Raw genomic sequence first — 18,486 nt, 5'->3', positions numbered from 1 at the left:
GTGCGAGATGCCAATTAATAACCTTGTGGTTCATAACTTTATTACACACGCGCACACACACACACAGACTCAGACACACGGACACACACACACACACACACACACACACATATGAACACATACCCCTCCCTCATCTCATTAGCCTCTGTCCCCATTCTCTTTATCTTTTCCACCTAGTCTGCATAAGGATAATATATACATTCTTTGTAGTGACAGTATTATCAGGAAGGGTCATCTTTCTTACCTCTTCCACACAGTATAACGATAAGGACTTGTGTTATTTTAAAGAACCCGTTCAAAGAGAGGAGCGATAATATAATGATAAGGTGATTTAACAGAAAGGGTTTTATATGATGCACATTAACAGTTTTGTCCCCTTTCTTCATCGTCTCAGGAATGATTACCATGTATTGCAGCTTATGAAAGCATCTTAATGGCAGCTTAGAAACAGTGAGTGGACTTTCGAGGCTTCCTTATGTATTTCAGATTATTCTTAAATGTTTTCCCGGAGGTGGTGTTTTTCAGTCAGCCATTTTGTTTTGCATCTGGATAGAACTTTTCTTTCTTTTTTCTTTCTTTTGTCCTTACATTTTTGTGGGTCTATCAGTCCGGTGAGTATTGCACAGTGATATTAAAATTTAAATTACAGTATGAACCTGAGCACAAAGGTCTGATCCCATATTGTGCTAACTCTCTACCTGATCCATCTCATGCCTGTCTCGGCTTTGCATCGGGGTTATACGCAGACGCCTTGCATCACCACACATTTGATTGTTGGTTAGCAAAATGTGCTGCCTTCAACCATGCAGGGGTCTGTAACCTTTCAGAGGGGTAAACATCAGAGCTATGCAATCTTGGCTGATGTGTAGTGGTATATTCTCACCTCTTTCGCTCTCCACCTCCTTTTCCTCTCTCTTTCTCTACCCCTTTTTTAATAGCTCCTGGTATTGTCTTGGTCCTTGCTGACAACAAAGGGGATAAATGCAATGCCTACTGTAAGTCCCTGTGGTTAGGCCTTGGACATGACACGTGTCAGCCTATGATAAATTGGCTGTGTGTCTGTTCAATTTCAAATGCAAAGCACTAGAGAGAGAGGGAGAGAGAAAGAGAGTGAGGGAGAAAGAGAAAAGAACATGATGGAGAATGGGATGAGAGAGAGAGAGTGAGGGAGAGAGATGCCGGCATATTTCTGGCACAGGGGGAGAAGGATGCCTCAGATGCTGGATGTTAGTGTGTGGGGTACAGATAAGGCATTGCACAAGTTTGAGAGCGGGATGCCCACCTCCCGGGGTTTGGGAGGTGAAATCTTGGCATCAGGACAGGTGCTAGACAGTGGAGGAGCAGGGGGAGGTGTGTGTGTGTGTGTGTGTGTGTGTGTGTGTGTGTGTGGGGGGGTGAATGAAAGATGAGAGCGCTCTTTTCACAATGCTGATGAATCACTTTTTGCTGATGTATCCACAAGCAGTACTAACAAGTTTGCTTCACCTAACTCTGCCCACTTCCCTTCCATATGTGTGGGGCTGATTGGTCATTTCTGTCCTTTAGTTTTGTCTTTTTGCAGGCTGATTAAGCACACACCCAGTAAACAGTGTGGGACACACTGTTTTGAAAGTGAAACAACAAAGGGCGGTGAAGAAAAAAAGAAGTATGCAGTGCTTCCAGGAGATGCCTGGCTAATAATCTGCCTGTGCTAATCAGTGCAGCTGGGCCGGGAGAGTTGGCGCTCTGACACCAGGCATCCACGCAGAGCATTGGGGAAGAGGCAAGGATGCGAGCCAAATCCAGCTTGTATCTCCCAAGCGGAGCTTCACAGGAGGGTGGGGGCGCCTTGGGCGAATGGAGAAAGCGGCTTCTATACCTTGGGATGCCTGCTTGTTTGATGCCTCCATGAGAAAAAAAGGAAAGGATGGCACTTTTCCTTTACAATCGGCCTTTGAGGTGACAAAACCGATATTATGGTAATGTCAATCTAATCACAGAGAGAGATATCTCCTGAAAATCCTTGGCATAGGAGTGGCTTTGCCTCCCCCCCACCCCCCCGGCCTCTCTCACTTTAAAGACGATCTCTTTCTCTGGATCGGATGGCACATTTCTCCCGTTGCAGCAGTGGATCTTGAATGGTGTGATGCATTGCGAAAATAGCATGTTTTTTATTAGCACAATGAGTTGATTTCCCTCGGTGGTTAAGGCAACCTGGCAACTTGGCACTGTTCTCTGTGTAGTTTTGTATGACTACCCCCTTGAAACAGCTCATTTTAGTCATCTGTTTCTCAGTCTTTTTTTTCCCGCTCAAACATTCCTCTGATTTGACTCCATGCTTCCTCCAACAATCTCGATGCTCCATATTATGTAGCATGAGACTACCCCACCCGTACATGCCGTTTTGACCTTTAAATGTCATTTGCAGGTGTGTTGAGGCGGCTCGCGGCTAATGCGCAAATTTGATAAGATGTTTATCTATCCCGGAATCCAAAAGGCCTGTGAGAAGGAACACTGGTGGGTATGCTGACATCCCCGCCAAACCGACCCTGCAGGAAAGCCAAAATAATCTTGATATTATAAATGTCTGCCGACCAATAAAAGAAAGGTGGAGAGAAAGGGACTGGGACAAAAGGGTAAACAGAAAGAAAGGTCCAAGGCGTGCAAGACACTGACTTTGCTGAGCCAGGAACTGTTTTTTTCCCTGTGATCTATCCACGGCTGAACTCTCTGACACCTCATCTGCCGTGCTGACGAGACGTCGCCGTGCCTTAATTGAAGTGGGTTTGTCTCATCCCTGCTCTCCCATGATCCTCTTCTCCATGGGTCAGTGAGAGGTGGGGGGAACCCCCTTGAGTACACAGCATTGGTGGGATTGCTATTTGCCTCCTACCGCCCCACTGAGAGGATGTTAGATTGAAGTTATTTTATGCTTGGCTTAACTCTCTCTTCCACTCTTCTGCATCGTATCTCCTGCTCTCTCCTCTTCCTCCCTCTTTTTTTTTTTTTTTTTTTTTTTCCCGCTTTCCCGATCCCACCATTCTTAAAACCTCTCATGCAGCAAGAAGGGAGGAAGGCATCCGTTACAGTGTGAAACTACTGTGATTTTACGGAGGTCCTGCAGTTGAATAGCTATACTTTTCCCAGAGGAGCTCAATTCTTTTTTGTCTCAAAATGCATTGAACGTGTTTTTAGTATGGGGAAGGATCCAAGGGTGTGGAGAAGTGCTTGGTTTAGGAGAGTCACCATACACCACAGTGACCAACCCCTCCCCACCCCTCCCCACCAACATCCTGTTTGTTATAATGGTTTGGGTATTAGGGGTGAGGGAACTAATCAATACAGCATAGTATCGCAATATTTTCTGTGGCTAAAAGTATCAATCTATTACAAGTTGCACGTGAGAGTTTTTTGGTACTAGAATAATAAAATCAGTTGCTTTTTCAGTCCATTACTTGGTGCAGTTGAGATTTTTTTTTTGTTGAGAAATTCATTTTTTTGTGTGTGGACAAAACAGATGTTGACAAAGTTTTCCTTCGGAGAGATACGTTGGGGGAAAAGGTAATAAATTGCAATATATCTCAATATGTTTAAAAACGCAATAAGAACGTATTGTGGGGCCGCTGGTGATTCCCACCCTTAATGGGAATGTATTTCTCTAGATTTTGGCGGCTGTGGCTCAGGTAGTACAGTGGTCGCCTACCTATCGGAAGGTTGGTGGTTTGATCCTTGGCCCTGCAGTCCCATGTTGAAGTGTCCTTGGGCAAGGCGCTGAACCCCGAACTGCTCCCTCGGCGTGTAAATGTGCGTGAATGTTTATCTGTTGAGCAGTTTCTTTCTCACTTAAGAGAAAGTTTTAGTTGTTAACGCTACAATAAGCAATAGCACATCACGCTTTGCTTGCGTGTGTGTGGGCACAGTTTATTCGTCTGTGTGTTGTATCCTGTGTGAGTGCGTTTGGTTTCTACATGTTAGGTGCTTGATATAGTATAAAGATGTTTGGATCAACTCAATAGTTCATACATATGCAGTTAACACAGAACAAGCACAGCCACATCAAGGTATGCGTACACACACTTGACTTTTGTTTAAGCTACACAATGGAATTATCACTCCACCCAGCTACCTCTTCTTTCTACTCACATGCAGGCGTAGAGCAATATTCAACCTCATTCCATGGGTGAAATGGTAGGGTCATTGCATAAGTAGAAGTGAGCCTTGATTCACAATTTCGAGATGCAAACATGTGGGTAGACTTCCATTCACCCATATAGACGCACTACCAAAAACCTGTCAGAAACATGCCTCTGCATATTGATTCTGCTGTTGTCAGTGCTATTGGAAAGATGTCTAACATTCCCTGTGTTTCCCACCTACCACTGTGGGGGTCTGGCTGGGACAGAAAGGCAAATATATGACAAAACCCTCCTCAGCACGGCTTACCTTTATGGTTCACTGCTGTAATTGGCCTAGGGTGAACATACCCGCTCGACACTGGCAGTAATGTATTTGAGAAGATATTGAAAAAGCTGATGAGGGAGACACAAGATGTGTTGTAGAATACAAAAGTTAATAATGGTGGGGATTTTGACGAATGGATCTCTAAATGTATCCTGATATCGGTCTAAATTGCATTCTTTTGCTCACAGTTTTTTGTGTTTTTTAATTTATACATTCTCTCATTGACTATGCAAGGTGCTTGTGCCATAGTAGGGGATAGTTCACTTTGTGTGGAGGATAACGCATGCAGAAGAAGTACTGTTTGTACTGTATTGTGCTATTGTTTGTATAAATGTCCGTGGATATAGTTCAACCAACGCTACGAAACCTCCCGGTACTGTCATCACACAGACACACAGTGAATGTGTCTAAAAGAGTCATGAGCTCAACACTCATACCATGTGGTTTTGAGTACATACATATCATTTTATTGCTGCATATATCACCCCCACACTGAGACATCTGAAAAGAGAGCATGATCTATACCAAAACATTAATCATCATTCATTGTATGTTAATAAATTCAGAATTTCTCCATTTACCATGCGGACGTCCACGCGTGCTGGAAATGCAACCTTTCCAGAGCTCATAAATCACACACACTGAGTCATCTGACAAAGTACCCCAAACACAGGCTGAGGCGCTGCGATCCCTAGGGCACAAACACGCGCCATCTAATGTGGCGGAATAAGAGCGGGGACCAGAGCTTTCTGACGCCTCTTGCTGATGCTCCGCTGCCAACCCCTACCAACAAGGAGCATTCGCCGCAACCTGGGAAAATAACAGGCAGAATCAGAGGGGATTGTGGGATGCCTCTCTCTGTCTCTGTCTCTTTCTCGCTAGTTTCTTGCTTAGTCTTTTTCCTCGCTGCCTCCAGGGGTTGAGGCCATGTGCAAACAACAACACTTACACAGGGTTGACTGGTGATGCGTACAGTGGGGACCACCTGTCTTTGCCTTATAAGTCAGATTTCACCATTGAAACTTTAAACAGAAAGGGACTGTGAAAAATGTAACTTCCAGCACTTTCCGTTGCCTGGCTGTGTGAAAATATGGAGCCCATTTTTAACATCTTCAACCAAAAAAAAAAAAGAAAGAAAGAAAAAACAAAACGGAAAGCATTTGACTAGGACTGCAGTAAAGGTAGCAGCTATCATTAGAATATTAATGTCACTTTTGGCAACTTTATTCATAGTAGCTGTTTGTGGAGCATTTGTTTTACACAGTAGAACTGTAACGTTTCTCAACCATAAAACTAAACTATAACAATACACCTATGCTTTAAACATGGCAGATAATACATTTTTGTAGTTCTCCTCAGAACATAGATTTTTAGATGATTTTATTTAGTCTGTGCTCTGCTCTCTTCCATTCGACGCAAATTGCTCCAATCTGGCAATTCCGAGAGATTACCAAAGCAAGAAGGAAATCTGAGCAGATACAATGGTTTCTCCGCTCTATACCACAGCACAGATGAAGAGAAGCAGATTTATCTGCAAACAACTTCAGAAGCCCAGTAATAATGGGTGCTATTCAGGTGTAAGGCTGTTATTTTTGCACGTACATGACGGATTAAATTATTTTTAGCCTGCGGGGAAAGGATCTCCATTGTGTTTCCTGTTTACACAGAATAATCATGTCTCTTTACCTTTTAGCAAAGTGGTCACATGATCTCTGTGCTGTGAACACTTGCTTTATTCTTCAGATTAAAAGATTAAAGGCTTTGTGGTGAGGAAAAAGACACAAACAGCAGCCCAAGGAAAGCCATGATACTGTCAAAAAGGGTTGGAGTCGGTGCTACAGTTGTGGAGTTGTGTACGTTATAGAGGAGACCCTCTGTAGTGCGATTAGGAAGATAATGCCATCACATGTTAATGACCAGAGTGTTTGCAGTGTGCAAAATGAGTGGCCTCTGATATGCAAAGCATTTCTGCTGAGAGTGTAGAATTGTGTGTATGTATGGAAATCCAGTGGCAACAGAGACGCTAGTCTGTGCAGTATAGAACAGACAGCATTATTTATCCCCTTTTCTCTCATTTTCTCCTTCTTACCCCCCTTTGGGTCTCTGGATTCTTTCCCATCTCTCCTCTGTTGCCCGGGCCTATCCCTGGCTCCCTGGAGACCGGGGGACGAGTGGTTATTTCTGACTCTGGAAGATGGTCGTGACTAATTGATTCGACATCTGATGGAACGTGTGTAACGTCTCTTTTCCCTCCGCTGCTCAAGCCTTGCCACTCGCTCAGATGAGCAGGAACCATTAATGTATTGTGCATATATTTATGTACTGTACGGCTGTGTTTGATATGAGAAATGTGTTTATGCCAGCACTGTCTGTGCTCCTCTGTAAACCCAACGTAGTGTTGTCCCTGGTAATCTCAATTATTACTGGACTGTTTGATGTCATCCGTAGAGAAAAGAAATTCTGTATACCAGTGCATTCCCATTGGTCTCATAACAATGGATTATATGGCTAACACTCAAAATACTCCCACTTATGTATCTGTTAGATCGCTTTGTATTGTTTTTACATGTTTTTTGAGATGTTGCACCACATAAACACAATTGATCCCAGAGGTGCTTTACTGTAGGAATGCATCTAATTCACCTATTGAAGTTTAGTCTTCTCTCTTTCTCTCCGCCTCTCCCCTCCCCACTCTCTTCCTCTCCTCTGGTCCTCTATCTTTGTCTTTGTGGTGTGGTTTTGGGTAGAGTCCAGAGACCTAATGAGGCGGTTCTGATGGGCCAAGTCCCACAGGTCTTAAAGCTGCAGCAGGCCACTGTTGATGCCCACTCCAAAGTACCTAATTGATCTAATCATTTAGCCGATTGGTCAAACTAATCAGTCTGTGGCGGGCACACATGGGATGAACAATGACAAGTGTTTAGCGGCTGCAGGCCGGTTTCCTGTCTCTAACTATAATAGGCTGGAGGTAGATAGGGCTGTGTGTGGTTGTTTGTGTGTGCATAGATACCTGTTTTTGAATTGTTTGTGCACCCGAGGTGCTGGAGTGGCGGCCTGCTGACATGCCGTTGTCAATAAAAAGTTTCAGTTTTCTTTGCTCATCCAAACTTTCTGTTTATGAGATAGATTTTTTTTCAGGAAATCTTGATACCTAGAGTATAAAGTTTTCATTAAAGCCCATAACGGAGTGGATAATGTTTTGCATGTAATTTTAGCGAACAGTGTAAAGTATATTTCAAAGAAGTACCCTTCATTTACATCTTTAAAGGTCTACAAAGCGAGGTGCAGCGGAACTTCCTTTATGTGGAAGACACATTCAGTATATTGTCTGGATGTGGAGAAGGCCACTAGGGAATGATCAAGTGTGCATCCCATCGACCCGCATCCTCTTCCCCATTACCCTGACATTTCATCCCCACTTTTAATTCCAGGCCTTTCTAAAGAGCAGGTAATAGTGCAGAGGGGTACAGGGACCCAGAATTAAGCAGTTTTACACCGAAGGGTAATTTGGTGTGATAAATGTGCCGTCGCTAGTAACTAATAATACATATTTTAAGTAGCAGCGGCGCGGCTCCACGGCCCAGTAAAGGTAGCATCATTATTAATGTGGGAGTCGCTGCGTGTTTTAGTCAGGGTTACGGCACCAAGGTCAGAGCTACGTTTCACTGAATTAAAAGCCATTTTGAGCTATGGCACTCCTAATCAACTCGGACCTAAAGGTGCATAGCTCAGTTATAATGAGGCACCAATGAATTTAAATAAACAGCAAGATCTAGTGATTTATAAAGGCAATGTGCTATCCTTATAGCTCGTTAGCCATGACGGATACTCTTTATTCTCTGGGCCTCTTTACCCACAGGACCCTGAGCTTTTAACCAAGTAATGTCTGCCTCCATTGTCAGCGGATACACATTCGGAGCAGGACACTTATCCCCGTCATTATGAAAAGTGGAGACACAATACAAGAGTAATGGTAATGTATGCCATCCAAATAGGTGATTTTTCTCCTCCCCTCCCTCCGTTTTTTCGCCGATGTAAAAACTACCCCAGAGTTTTAGGCCTATGAATTCATCATCATATTTTCACAAAGGGGTTTTCATATATCCTGAAAGGAAGCCTAATCCTTGATAGTGGAAATGTTTTGCATTTAAAGGGGTACTTTTGGGCTGGGAATTGATGGTGATGTTTGGGGGGGCTGTAGAGAAAGGAAAGTTCTAGTTTTGAGAGTGATCACTTATATGAATTATAATAGTTTTTGAGTGAAAAGAGTCGATGGCTTATTTCAACTACTTTACTTTGAAATAATAGAAACTTCTACAGTCAATGTGCCACCATTAATATGCTGATTAGGAACTTTCTAGAATAATGATGTTTGATACTCAGACTCTCCCTCCCCATACATTTTAGGAAATACTTCTTAAACAGTTCGCTGTCTGTTAGCAAGGGTAACTTTTCTCCTTATTTTTCTTTATCCATTCCAATATCGATCTGGCCTGTTCCAATTACAGGTATTGCTTCTGGTTTTGCATTTCTTAATCTAATGACCCTGGGAGTATAGTTAGTACTTCAGCTGGAGCCAGACGGGGCAGTGAGGCGTGCACATGTAGCCGCCTCTGGCCGCCCCCCCGTCGCTCCTGTTGGGGCATGCCGGGGCATTAGTCACTTCATCAGGTTCTTTGTTGCCCGCCTTTCTTTTGTGTTGCCCTTGTAGGACGTTGCAACCAATGCCATGGCCACAACCTCCTCTTTACATCTTGATACAGCTTATTCAGGGGACTTTTTGAGAAATCAGTGGCTTGGGACGGGATTTTTTTTTTTTTTTTTTCAAGCTCCGGATTCAGGATGTCTTTCCCTCTCATTGATTACAGCTCAAGCAGCTCGCCTCATGTTAAGAATGAGTGGTTTTCATCACTGCACATTTTATGGCTTCTATTTAATTACAGAGAGACTTCATTTGAACTACTACACGGTAAAGACTAGTATTCTACCACTGAGTGTAATCGGTTCGCTTTGTGCATGAGCAGGTACCGCATCCTGATACGCACTTCACTTTGTATGTGGCAATACCTGAGGCCATTCTGAATTGAAATTGACATCAAACATTTTCGTTTTCCAAAGTACAAAAGTGTTGACTCACCTCCAAAATACACTTGTTTGATTTCCCATGTGAACATAGTACACAGTGACACCCATAGCTTTCACCATTCAGAGACTCACTCACTCAGCCTCTCACCGTGCTCCACACTTTTCAGAGTAATTTTCACTCCTGACACCACGGCTCTGCCTACCTGCCAATTTCTGTCTCGGCTCCTGAATGGGTGATTTGTAAAGCCATGTTCACCTCAACACTCGAAGTGAGCTTGCCAGGTGTTTGAGCTGTCAGTTCGTTCTGTGTTCACAAACTTGCCGAAGGGAAAGTAATAGCCATACTCAGCCAGTTGACTCAGCCAACAGAGTTGCTATTGCAGTAATAGTGGAATACATATGGTCGCTACTTTTGATTTGTAACTTGCAACAACAGAAGCTGTAAAGTATTATTTCATTTTTCTTTTGATTATTTTTGGGGCATTTTAGGCCTTTATTTTTATAGGACAGCTGAAGACAAAAAAGGGGAGAGAGAGGGGGGAATGACTTGCAGCAAAGGGCTGTAGGTTGGAGTCGAACCCGGGCCGCTGCGTCGAGGAGTAAACCTCTATACATGGGCGCCCGCTCTACCAACTGAGCTATCTGGGCACCCTGGTATATGATTCTGATGGTATGATAACCTTCAGAAAAAATATCACCGTTTCACGGTATTGCAGTATTGCAATTACAGCTTTAAAATTTTTCCCATTGAACACAATGTATTTTATTTTTAAACACACTGCACACTGGCAGGGAGACGGATTACTAAACTGCACTTTCTGTCCTCATAAAAAAACAGCTCATACCTTAGGAACGGTATGAGAGAAAATGTTTTTCAAACCGCGGTACACCTTGAAACCGGTAACCGGCCCATGGGTAGTTGGAAGTTAGTTTCCTGTACTACTTGTTCTGAAAGACATTACTTGCATATGTGGAAAAACACTTTTAATGATAAAATGACTTCAAATGGGGCTGTGCAATTAATTGAATTTTTAATCGCATTTACGATCTCTGGGTCCTAACGATCACAAAAACAGAGTAATCGAGAACAGCTATTGGTTTGCACATTACATTTTCCAAGTAAACTCTTATTTTGTCCTGTGTTCTAAAGGGGAATTCAAAGATTTCAAAAAGGGAAAAGTATTAAGGGAAATGTCACAGTTCAAGGTGTTTTCACTGTTGATTTGTTGATCGTTTTTTACTCTTCAATAAATGCAACATCTTTTCAAAAGTCAATGAGTAATATATATATATATATATATATATAAATAATCGTTATTGACCAAAATAGTCATGATTATGATTTTTTTCCATAATCGAGCAGCCCCATCTTCAAATGTCACGTGACTGGGACTCTGTGTGATCTAAACATAAACCCATTTTTTTACTACCTGTATATATTCCGTTGTCTCCATAACTTCATAAACCTCTAGTTTTTTTTTGTTTCGTGGTTATGCTCCCTGCTTCCTCTCACCATGGTTTCTAAACAAGCTGTAGTTGTTTTTTGGGGCTGGAGGTCGTTGATTTGTCTGCCTCTCCCTGTAGGTTACTGAGGTCACCGCGGCCCCGGAAGCATCAAGCTTGGAAAATGAGAAGCCCCGCTCGGCTCTCCCGCTGGCGACCGGGAGCACCCCTTGCCCGCGCCCGCCCTGATGATTAATGCCACCCCCGTCCAGCCACAAACCTTTCTGCCTCAGATAATGCCAAGCGCGGCTGACACTTTTAATGTATAATTAAGTAGAAAAAGGCAGCACTGGCTATGCAAATTTTTTAAAATGATAAATGACGCTGTACAGCAGCAGGGATTGATTTGGTGTAAATGAAACTAATTAAGGAAATGTCAAACATAATTAATAAAACAGGTTTAAGCTGCAAAACATTGTCAATTGAATGAATGAGGAGGCATTGGCTCCCATTGTTCAGGCTTTATTTAGGTCTTGTGTTTAGCTTGTTCCCTGCTCCAGAATGCTCTCTCCCCTCCTCACTCCCTCCACCACCAATTCCCTGAGAGGGGGAAAATAAATTTGCTTGTCTCTCCGCTGACTGTAGAAATTAATTGCTGAAATCTTGTCCCATCCAAGTGTTACATTCACACGCAGGACATTAACATAACTAATTTGAAAGAGCTCAAATGACTGCATAATGGAGCTCCGTCACCATGCATGACAGTCGCTGGTCATACCAAATTAGCTTGGTTTTATAATTGAAAATTTCTCCCCCCCCATTCTAATTTTTACACCATTTCCCTCCTTTTTCTTCATCGACTTTCGCTTCTTCCTTGCTCCTCGTCCTTCCGTGGTGTCTTTCCTTTCCGTTCTGTTTTCTTGATAAGAACAAAGGTTTTATAATTTACAAAAAGAGTGCTTGACCTATAATTAGAGGAGTGAGGGGAGAGGAGGGGGTGTGCCAAGTGGTGGCGGCAGAGTCAGATCCTTAGTCCTGGTAATGATGCTGGAGACCTTGTGGCCCCCGGGGAGGCAGAAGAATAATGGGATGGGCTATTTTTATGGGGGAGCAAAGCAATGGGCCACTAGCCGCTGGGATGCTGGTGCCTGGGTATGGTGCAGAGCAGCAGGGGCTAGCAAGGGGCTAGTGGGGGGCAAAGGAGGTTGAACACTCAACCTGCCACACTGCCAGCTCTCAGCCCTGCCCATCAGTTCTGTACGTCAGCCTGATGCACCACTGTCGGCCCCTGTGCCCCCGCGCCAGCCGCTGCCCTTGCCGCAGAGAGAGACAACTGGGTGGGTGGATGAGTGGGTTGGTGGGGGGTAGAAACATCTGCCACTCCGAGGATAACAGAGGACTCAAAGATACAAAGTGGGGTATCACGTTGAAGTGATGCATCTGGATACTCCGATAAACACACAATAATAACCACATATATAAACTAAGAAGAACTGGAGCAAATAATACTTGCGAAGTTCTTCTTAGCCTTTGTTTGAACCTGATTGCATAGAACAATTTGCATGTGTCAGAATGCTAATCAGTCTATAGCAAACTTTGCAGCAGTTAATTGGAGTTGTATGTCCCACCCATTTGGCATGTTTGTAATATAAAACAAAAGCTAAATCTTAAGCTGTAAATTATATTTATTATTGTGTACTGTTTGACCCAAGCCTGGTGCTAACACAGATACTGCTAACACAGATATTGTTAATAATGTGCCTGTGTGCAGAGTATTGCAGCAGACCTACCGCTGCCAATATTTTTTGTGCTTAGCTTCTAAGCACCGCTATTTATCATACTCCCACATAACAATTCTCAAGAGTTAAAGGAGCAAAAGAAAACAACAACGAGAAAACAAAAAGTACGAGAACAAAAGAAAAACCCAAAAATACAAAACAAGATAATAAAACTCTGGAACACTCACTGTCTTTATTCCCATTGCATTTTCATTCTCATCTTTATTTCATTAGTCCAGCGAGAGTTCTTATGCTTGTAAAAGTAAACTCAAGTCCTGGACTCCTGTACAGTTTCTGCATTCTTTACGCATGACAGTAACAGCTCTACAACCGCCATAGCCCCACAGTGAGCCACAGAGCTACGCTGTTTTCTTTTTTTGCAGCAATGCCATATGCTGTGCACGTGTATTTAAGGATTTATGCATTTGAAAAGCATGGCCCTTTAATGGATATACTTTTATTAAAGTATTTAAGTTTCTTATTATTCCTGTGCTCAGAGAACCTGTACATAGGCGGGTAGTTAGCAGCAGTTCATAATGAGTGTAGTTGGTTCAGTAAGCTGTACGTTCAGGAGCACTTAAAAGTTTATAACATAACAGCGTATTAGAAGTGGTGGGTCTTTCTTTCTGGTGCCAAAGCTTGAGCTGGACTCAAACTTGTGTTTATTGCTTGGTCTTGTTTTGTAGTAAAGAAAACCAGAGCTGACTGCAGCATACTGTACATACACTAGTTCAGCTACCTCTGCACACTGAGCCAACACTTCTCTGGTATTGGTATGGTATATATTGAATGGTATTAACTCTTGTGTTGTCCTCCCGGGTCAAAATTGATAAAAAAATCAACACTTTTTTGACACTTGTGACGTTTTTGTCACTTCATTTGCTGCTTTTTGAAACCCCCTTTCTAATTTTTACACTGACTTTCGCTTCTTCCTTCCGTGGTGTCTTTCTTTTCCGTTTCGTTTTCTTGATGAGAACAAAAGTTTTATAATTTATTATTAAAGTGATGGTTCGGAGTAATTTCACCCTAGGGTCCTTTGCACCATGACCTCGAGCCAAACACCCCCCCAGAAGCTTTTTTCACCTGGGTCTAACATTGGGAGAGTTAGCGTGAGTAGAATCGCTGAAGAGCGCAGGCGCTAATGGATCGTGGCTCTTAACATTACCCCACTATTACCGCGAAATGATACCAAAGGTCTACACTAGTGTATATAAGCGTTATCACTCATAAAACGATGGATTGTAAAGTTTGTATAATAACCAGAAGGTTATGTAAATAACACTGCCTGCTGGCTTCTGCCTTCTCTGTTGTTGTTGCTGCTGTAAGACGAGTGCTTAGGGACATCTACAAATTACAAACAACCGAAAGAGATGCAACAAAAAATTTTTTTAATTTAACTTATTTTTTAAAGTAAGTGCTGTAGTATAACTAGCAGGAGACAAGTAATAATTGAGGTAAGTTTGGAGACATTACCTTATTTAATCATTAAATTAATAAATATTTTTGTTGCATCTCTTTTCGGTGTTGTAATTTGTAGATGTCCCTAAGCACTCTTACTGCCCGGTAGTAACAGCAGCAGCAGCAGCAGCAGAGAGCAGAAGCCAGCAGGCAAGTGTTATTTACATAAACTTCTGGTGTACTTACAAATTTTACAATCCATCGTTTTATGAGTGCATAACCTATTTGTACTACTGTAGACGTTTGGTATCATTTCGGGCATTATTAGTGGGGTAATGTTAAGAGACACTTCGGATCCATTAGCCTCTGCGCTAAGCTATTCAGCTGATAACGCTACGCTACGCTACGCTAACGCTCCCAATGTTCGACCCAGGTGAAAAAAGCTTCTGGGGGGTTGTTTGGCTCGAGATCATGGTGCAAAGGACCCTAGGGTGAAATTACTCCGAACCATCACTTTAACACTTTTTTGACACTTATTTTGCTGCTTTTCGAAACGTTTTTGACGCTTTTTCAACTGGCTTTTTTCTCGAAGTTTTGGAACACTTTTTGACATTTTTGACGCATCGTTTTTTTTTACTACCGCCAGTACAGTATATACACCACTACCACTGACTTATTACCTCTAGTTTACACATATGTTTTGGAATTTGTAGTCAGTAAACCTCATTTATATGCAGGAATTATGAATAATTTTGACTAAAAAGATCAGAGTATGTTTATGGATAATCACAGACAGTTTGTGGATAATTTTATGGTCAGTTTAGTCAGGATAATGCTATAAAATTGAATAAAAACACCCAAAAAGTCAATGAAAGTAGTGAGCTGATCATTTATTTGACTTGTGAAGAGCGTTTTAAGGAACCAGCCATGTTATTTTTGGGCAATTAGGTTGAAAGAAAACCAAATTTCTGTTATAGAATCTTTGAAAACAGATCAAATTGGACCCAAAGACAACAGGAGGGTTAAAACAATTAAAAGATGGAGTACCACATCAATAAACACACTTGAAGAAATAGTTGCACACAAGATTATTAGGAGCAATGCTCTGGTCTTAATGGCAAGTAAATCCACTCCATAGTTAGAATATATAGCATATACACTAGAAAAGCGAGTAAAACTAAAGAAATATAACTAAAGAAATATAAATAGAAACAATTGCTTGATTTAGGAGTCTGATTTACAGGTAATAGTAACAGGTAATGTTAATGGAGCAGCTTACAGCTGGAAGAAAGTGTTGACAGTGATGTGATGAACAGCTTTATGTAAAGTTTTCAAATATGTGTATATATATATATATATATGTATGTGTATATATGCAGATGTATTTCAAACTTGCAAGTTAATTGACCTCTAAAGAACATTAATATCTTGTATTTGCTTTCTTGTAATTAACAAAAAGGTTCTCCGCAAACATCTACGTGTTGCGTTGTTATTCCAATGGTATCTAGTATAAATCACTCGAAACATGCTGTACTAATCAGTGACCTGTTCTGCACATTCTCCCTAAAGTTTCCAAGTGGTAGTTCACCTTTAATGTTATTTCCCTTCACACATTTTGCTACAACTCTTTCGAACAACCCAACCCTTAAAATGCCAAAGGTCACGAGTCAAACATATGCGGCACAGAATACAATTTATTATCCCGCATTTGCCTGATAATTTTTCTCTTTTGACAAGCTTAGGTAAATCATATAGCCTACTCTATAATGTATGAGTACTCGGCTGGCTTGATGAGTAAAGTCCGTTGCTATTGGCTGTTACCCCTGTGGTGTTTGAGTTCCCATAAGACCAATAAGGCATGTCTGTGTTCCAACATGACTGGAATCACTGCAGGAACAGGTAGAGTTCCAGGTATTTATGGAAACCATATGCAAATGGATCAGTGGATCATGTTGGATTGTTAGAGCAGAGAGGTGACAGTTAAATACATGTACATAGAAGGAGAATATATAGGCTTATTTTAGACAAGTCTAATCAGTTAGGATGGCCTCCTCTCCTCATTTCATTTGAGTATTCAGCTTGGACTCAGTCTAAGGTCTAAGTGTCCCATCCCATTTATATTATTCCTTCCTGCTGAAGGCTCATTATTTTACAGCAGGGTGTGTGAGAGGTGGCCCCAGTCTCTGAACTCTCTGTCGAGGCTGTATTAATCAAACTTCACACAGTGAGGAAGGGTCCACCCACTGACGCGGCACTGCTCACTTTACACTTGAGGAGAAACGGGAAAACACGCAGCCTGAGCTGTTACTGAAACATCTACAACTTTTGAAGATCACCACTTTTAATTGTTCACAGCAACTCCCGCACCCTTTTGAAGATTGTCTCAATGATAGTCCATGCTTAGAAAATATTTTACAGCATTGCTCATCCATTTCAATCAATACATCACACACATCTCATATTTATATCTTAAAATCTCAGTCTATTGACCGTAATTGCACTATTCCTTCCCTCTCTTTTGTATATTTTTTGTAAAATTGTAAATTCTATTGTATTGTTAAACTGTAAACTATTTTTTATATTCTTACCGTCATCTCTGTTTTTATTGTTATTCAAATTCCTTGTTTGCAAACCTGGCCAATAAAGCTGATTCTGATTCTGATTCTGATTATGTTAAAATCGTCCTCTTCCTTTTCTCCGCAGTGGACAACAAGATCTTTGCATGGGGGAATGGCACCAGTGGACAGTAAGTGAATTTCAGAAGTAAAAAGATGTAAATGAGCATGTGAACAGTGCTTATCCCCCCAATTCTTGGTACATGTATTGCAGCACTGTTCAGACTTTCATTGCCCTCGCTTTCCTTTAGGAGACTACTCAGGCGTCCCTAAAAGTTCAACAATCCTTGGTCAGTTTTGTTTCGCCCCATGGTCATTCAAATGCCTGATTTTCTTCTGACAATATACCGTACAGCTGTATATTAAACTGCAGAAAGACACTCTGGCAGACAGACAAGCAAACAGACAGACATAGTTATACACAAAGATAAGTTATTTTCCTCCTGATGAGCTTCCTTGTTAAAACTTCTCCAGCCAGAAGCCTGTCTGGCTATAATGACATCTAAGGGCCTGGGGGCTGCAGTGATTCAGTGGCCCTCAAGTACTTAAACAGCAGCACTGCAGATCTCTGAGAAATACATAAAAGAAACAAAGGCATCACTTCTCACACTCTCATCATCTCCCATTGTCCCTCATTCTCCATCTCTTGCTCTCCATCTCTCTGTCTGTCTCATTCTGTCTCTTCTCTCATGATGCCTTGACCCCTCTAAGCAGGTCGAGGCTCTCCAGTGGGGAGCTTATAGTTAGAGGAGCCTATAGTTGGAGCTCCACAACACCCACTTGCAGAGCAAAGGGTGAACATCTCCGTTACACAACTGGCACTCTGATATCTGAAAACTCCTCGGCTCTCCTGTTTGTATCACTGGAGGCGAGAGAGGAGAAGAGTACGAGGGAGCTGTGTAAATTTAAACTGGCAAACTTTCTGATGGAAATAGCAGTGACCCCAGAGTGGTCTTGTCTTGAGTTGAAGCATTGTTGTAATCAATACAGGCTCTCGTGGGGATGGCGGGCGAGGACCTTTCGTTCCCCCGTTTGTGGAAATAATGGAGAAGACTGTTTGTTATTTTTCCCAGACATGCCGCAAACTAGCAGATATGGCCGGGGCATTGCAGGTTATGACGCTGGCTCAGGGAAACAAATACAAAGAGGAGCATTTTATCAAGAAGCAAACAGCAGAGCTCTGTTTGAAGCTGCTGGGAGCTCACAGGTCACAGGGGTGCTCGGGCTGCGTTTGACCAGCTCATCTTGAAAAGGGGTCTTGGATGTTCTTTGTTCACTCACACTAGGGACATAGATACAGAAACACAACTCAGCCAAGGCCTATGCAAAGTCATCTGCACAGCTACAAATTGAGTTAGGTTCAGTTATTATTTCTTCCCTAGGAACGTAAAACTGACCTCACTGAAATACACCTTTTAGACACATTCTATACAGTATATGACTCTTGTCTGCATAGAGAAAACATATCAGAAAGACAACAGCACAGCATTGCTGCGGGGTTGTATACTAAAAAAAATGACATCTACCAAGATCTCGTCTTATATCATTCTTACATTAAAATGTTTTTTTACGTGTTAGTTAGTGACACAAAAATAATTCAGTTGATGTTTCATTTTTATGTATTACATAAGCTTCATGTATAACTAATTTTTTAGTTTTCAATGAGTTTGCTTTGAATTATTAATTTAAACATTTTGTAAAACAGTACCACTTTCATGACATCATGC

General features: G+C 41.9%; 1 protein-coding gene across 1 annotated transcript in view; it reads left to right on the top strand.

Annotated features, from left to right (window-relative positions):
• LOC120560105 (ultraviolet-B receptor UVR8-like) overlaps window positions 1-18,486 on the top strand; it is a 300,069-nt gene that overhangs the window by 28,833 nt on the left and 252,750 nt on the right. Inside the window, exon 3 of the mRNA XM_039802276.1 lies at window positions 16,848-16,890. Coding sequence (XP_039658210.1) covers window positions 16,848-16,890 — 43 coding nt within the window. The remainder of the gene's footprint in view (window positions 1-16,847; window positions 16,891-18,486) is intronic.

Source organism: Perca fluviatilis, chromosome 6, assembly GCF_010015445.1.
Source record: "Perca fluviatilis chromosome 6, GENO_Pfluv_1.0, whole genome shotgun sequence".
In the NCBI taxonomy this organism is placed as follows: domain Eukaryota; kingdom Metazoa; phylum Chordata; class Actinopteri; order Perciformes; family Percidae; genus Perca; species Perca fluviatilis.
This window is presented reverse-complemented; position numbering and strand designations above follow the sequence as displayed.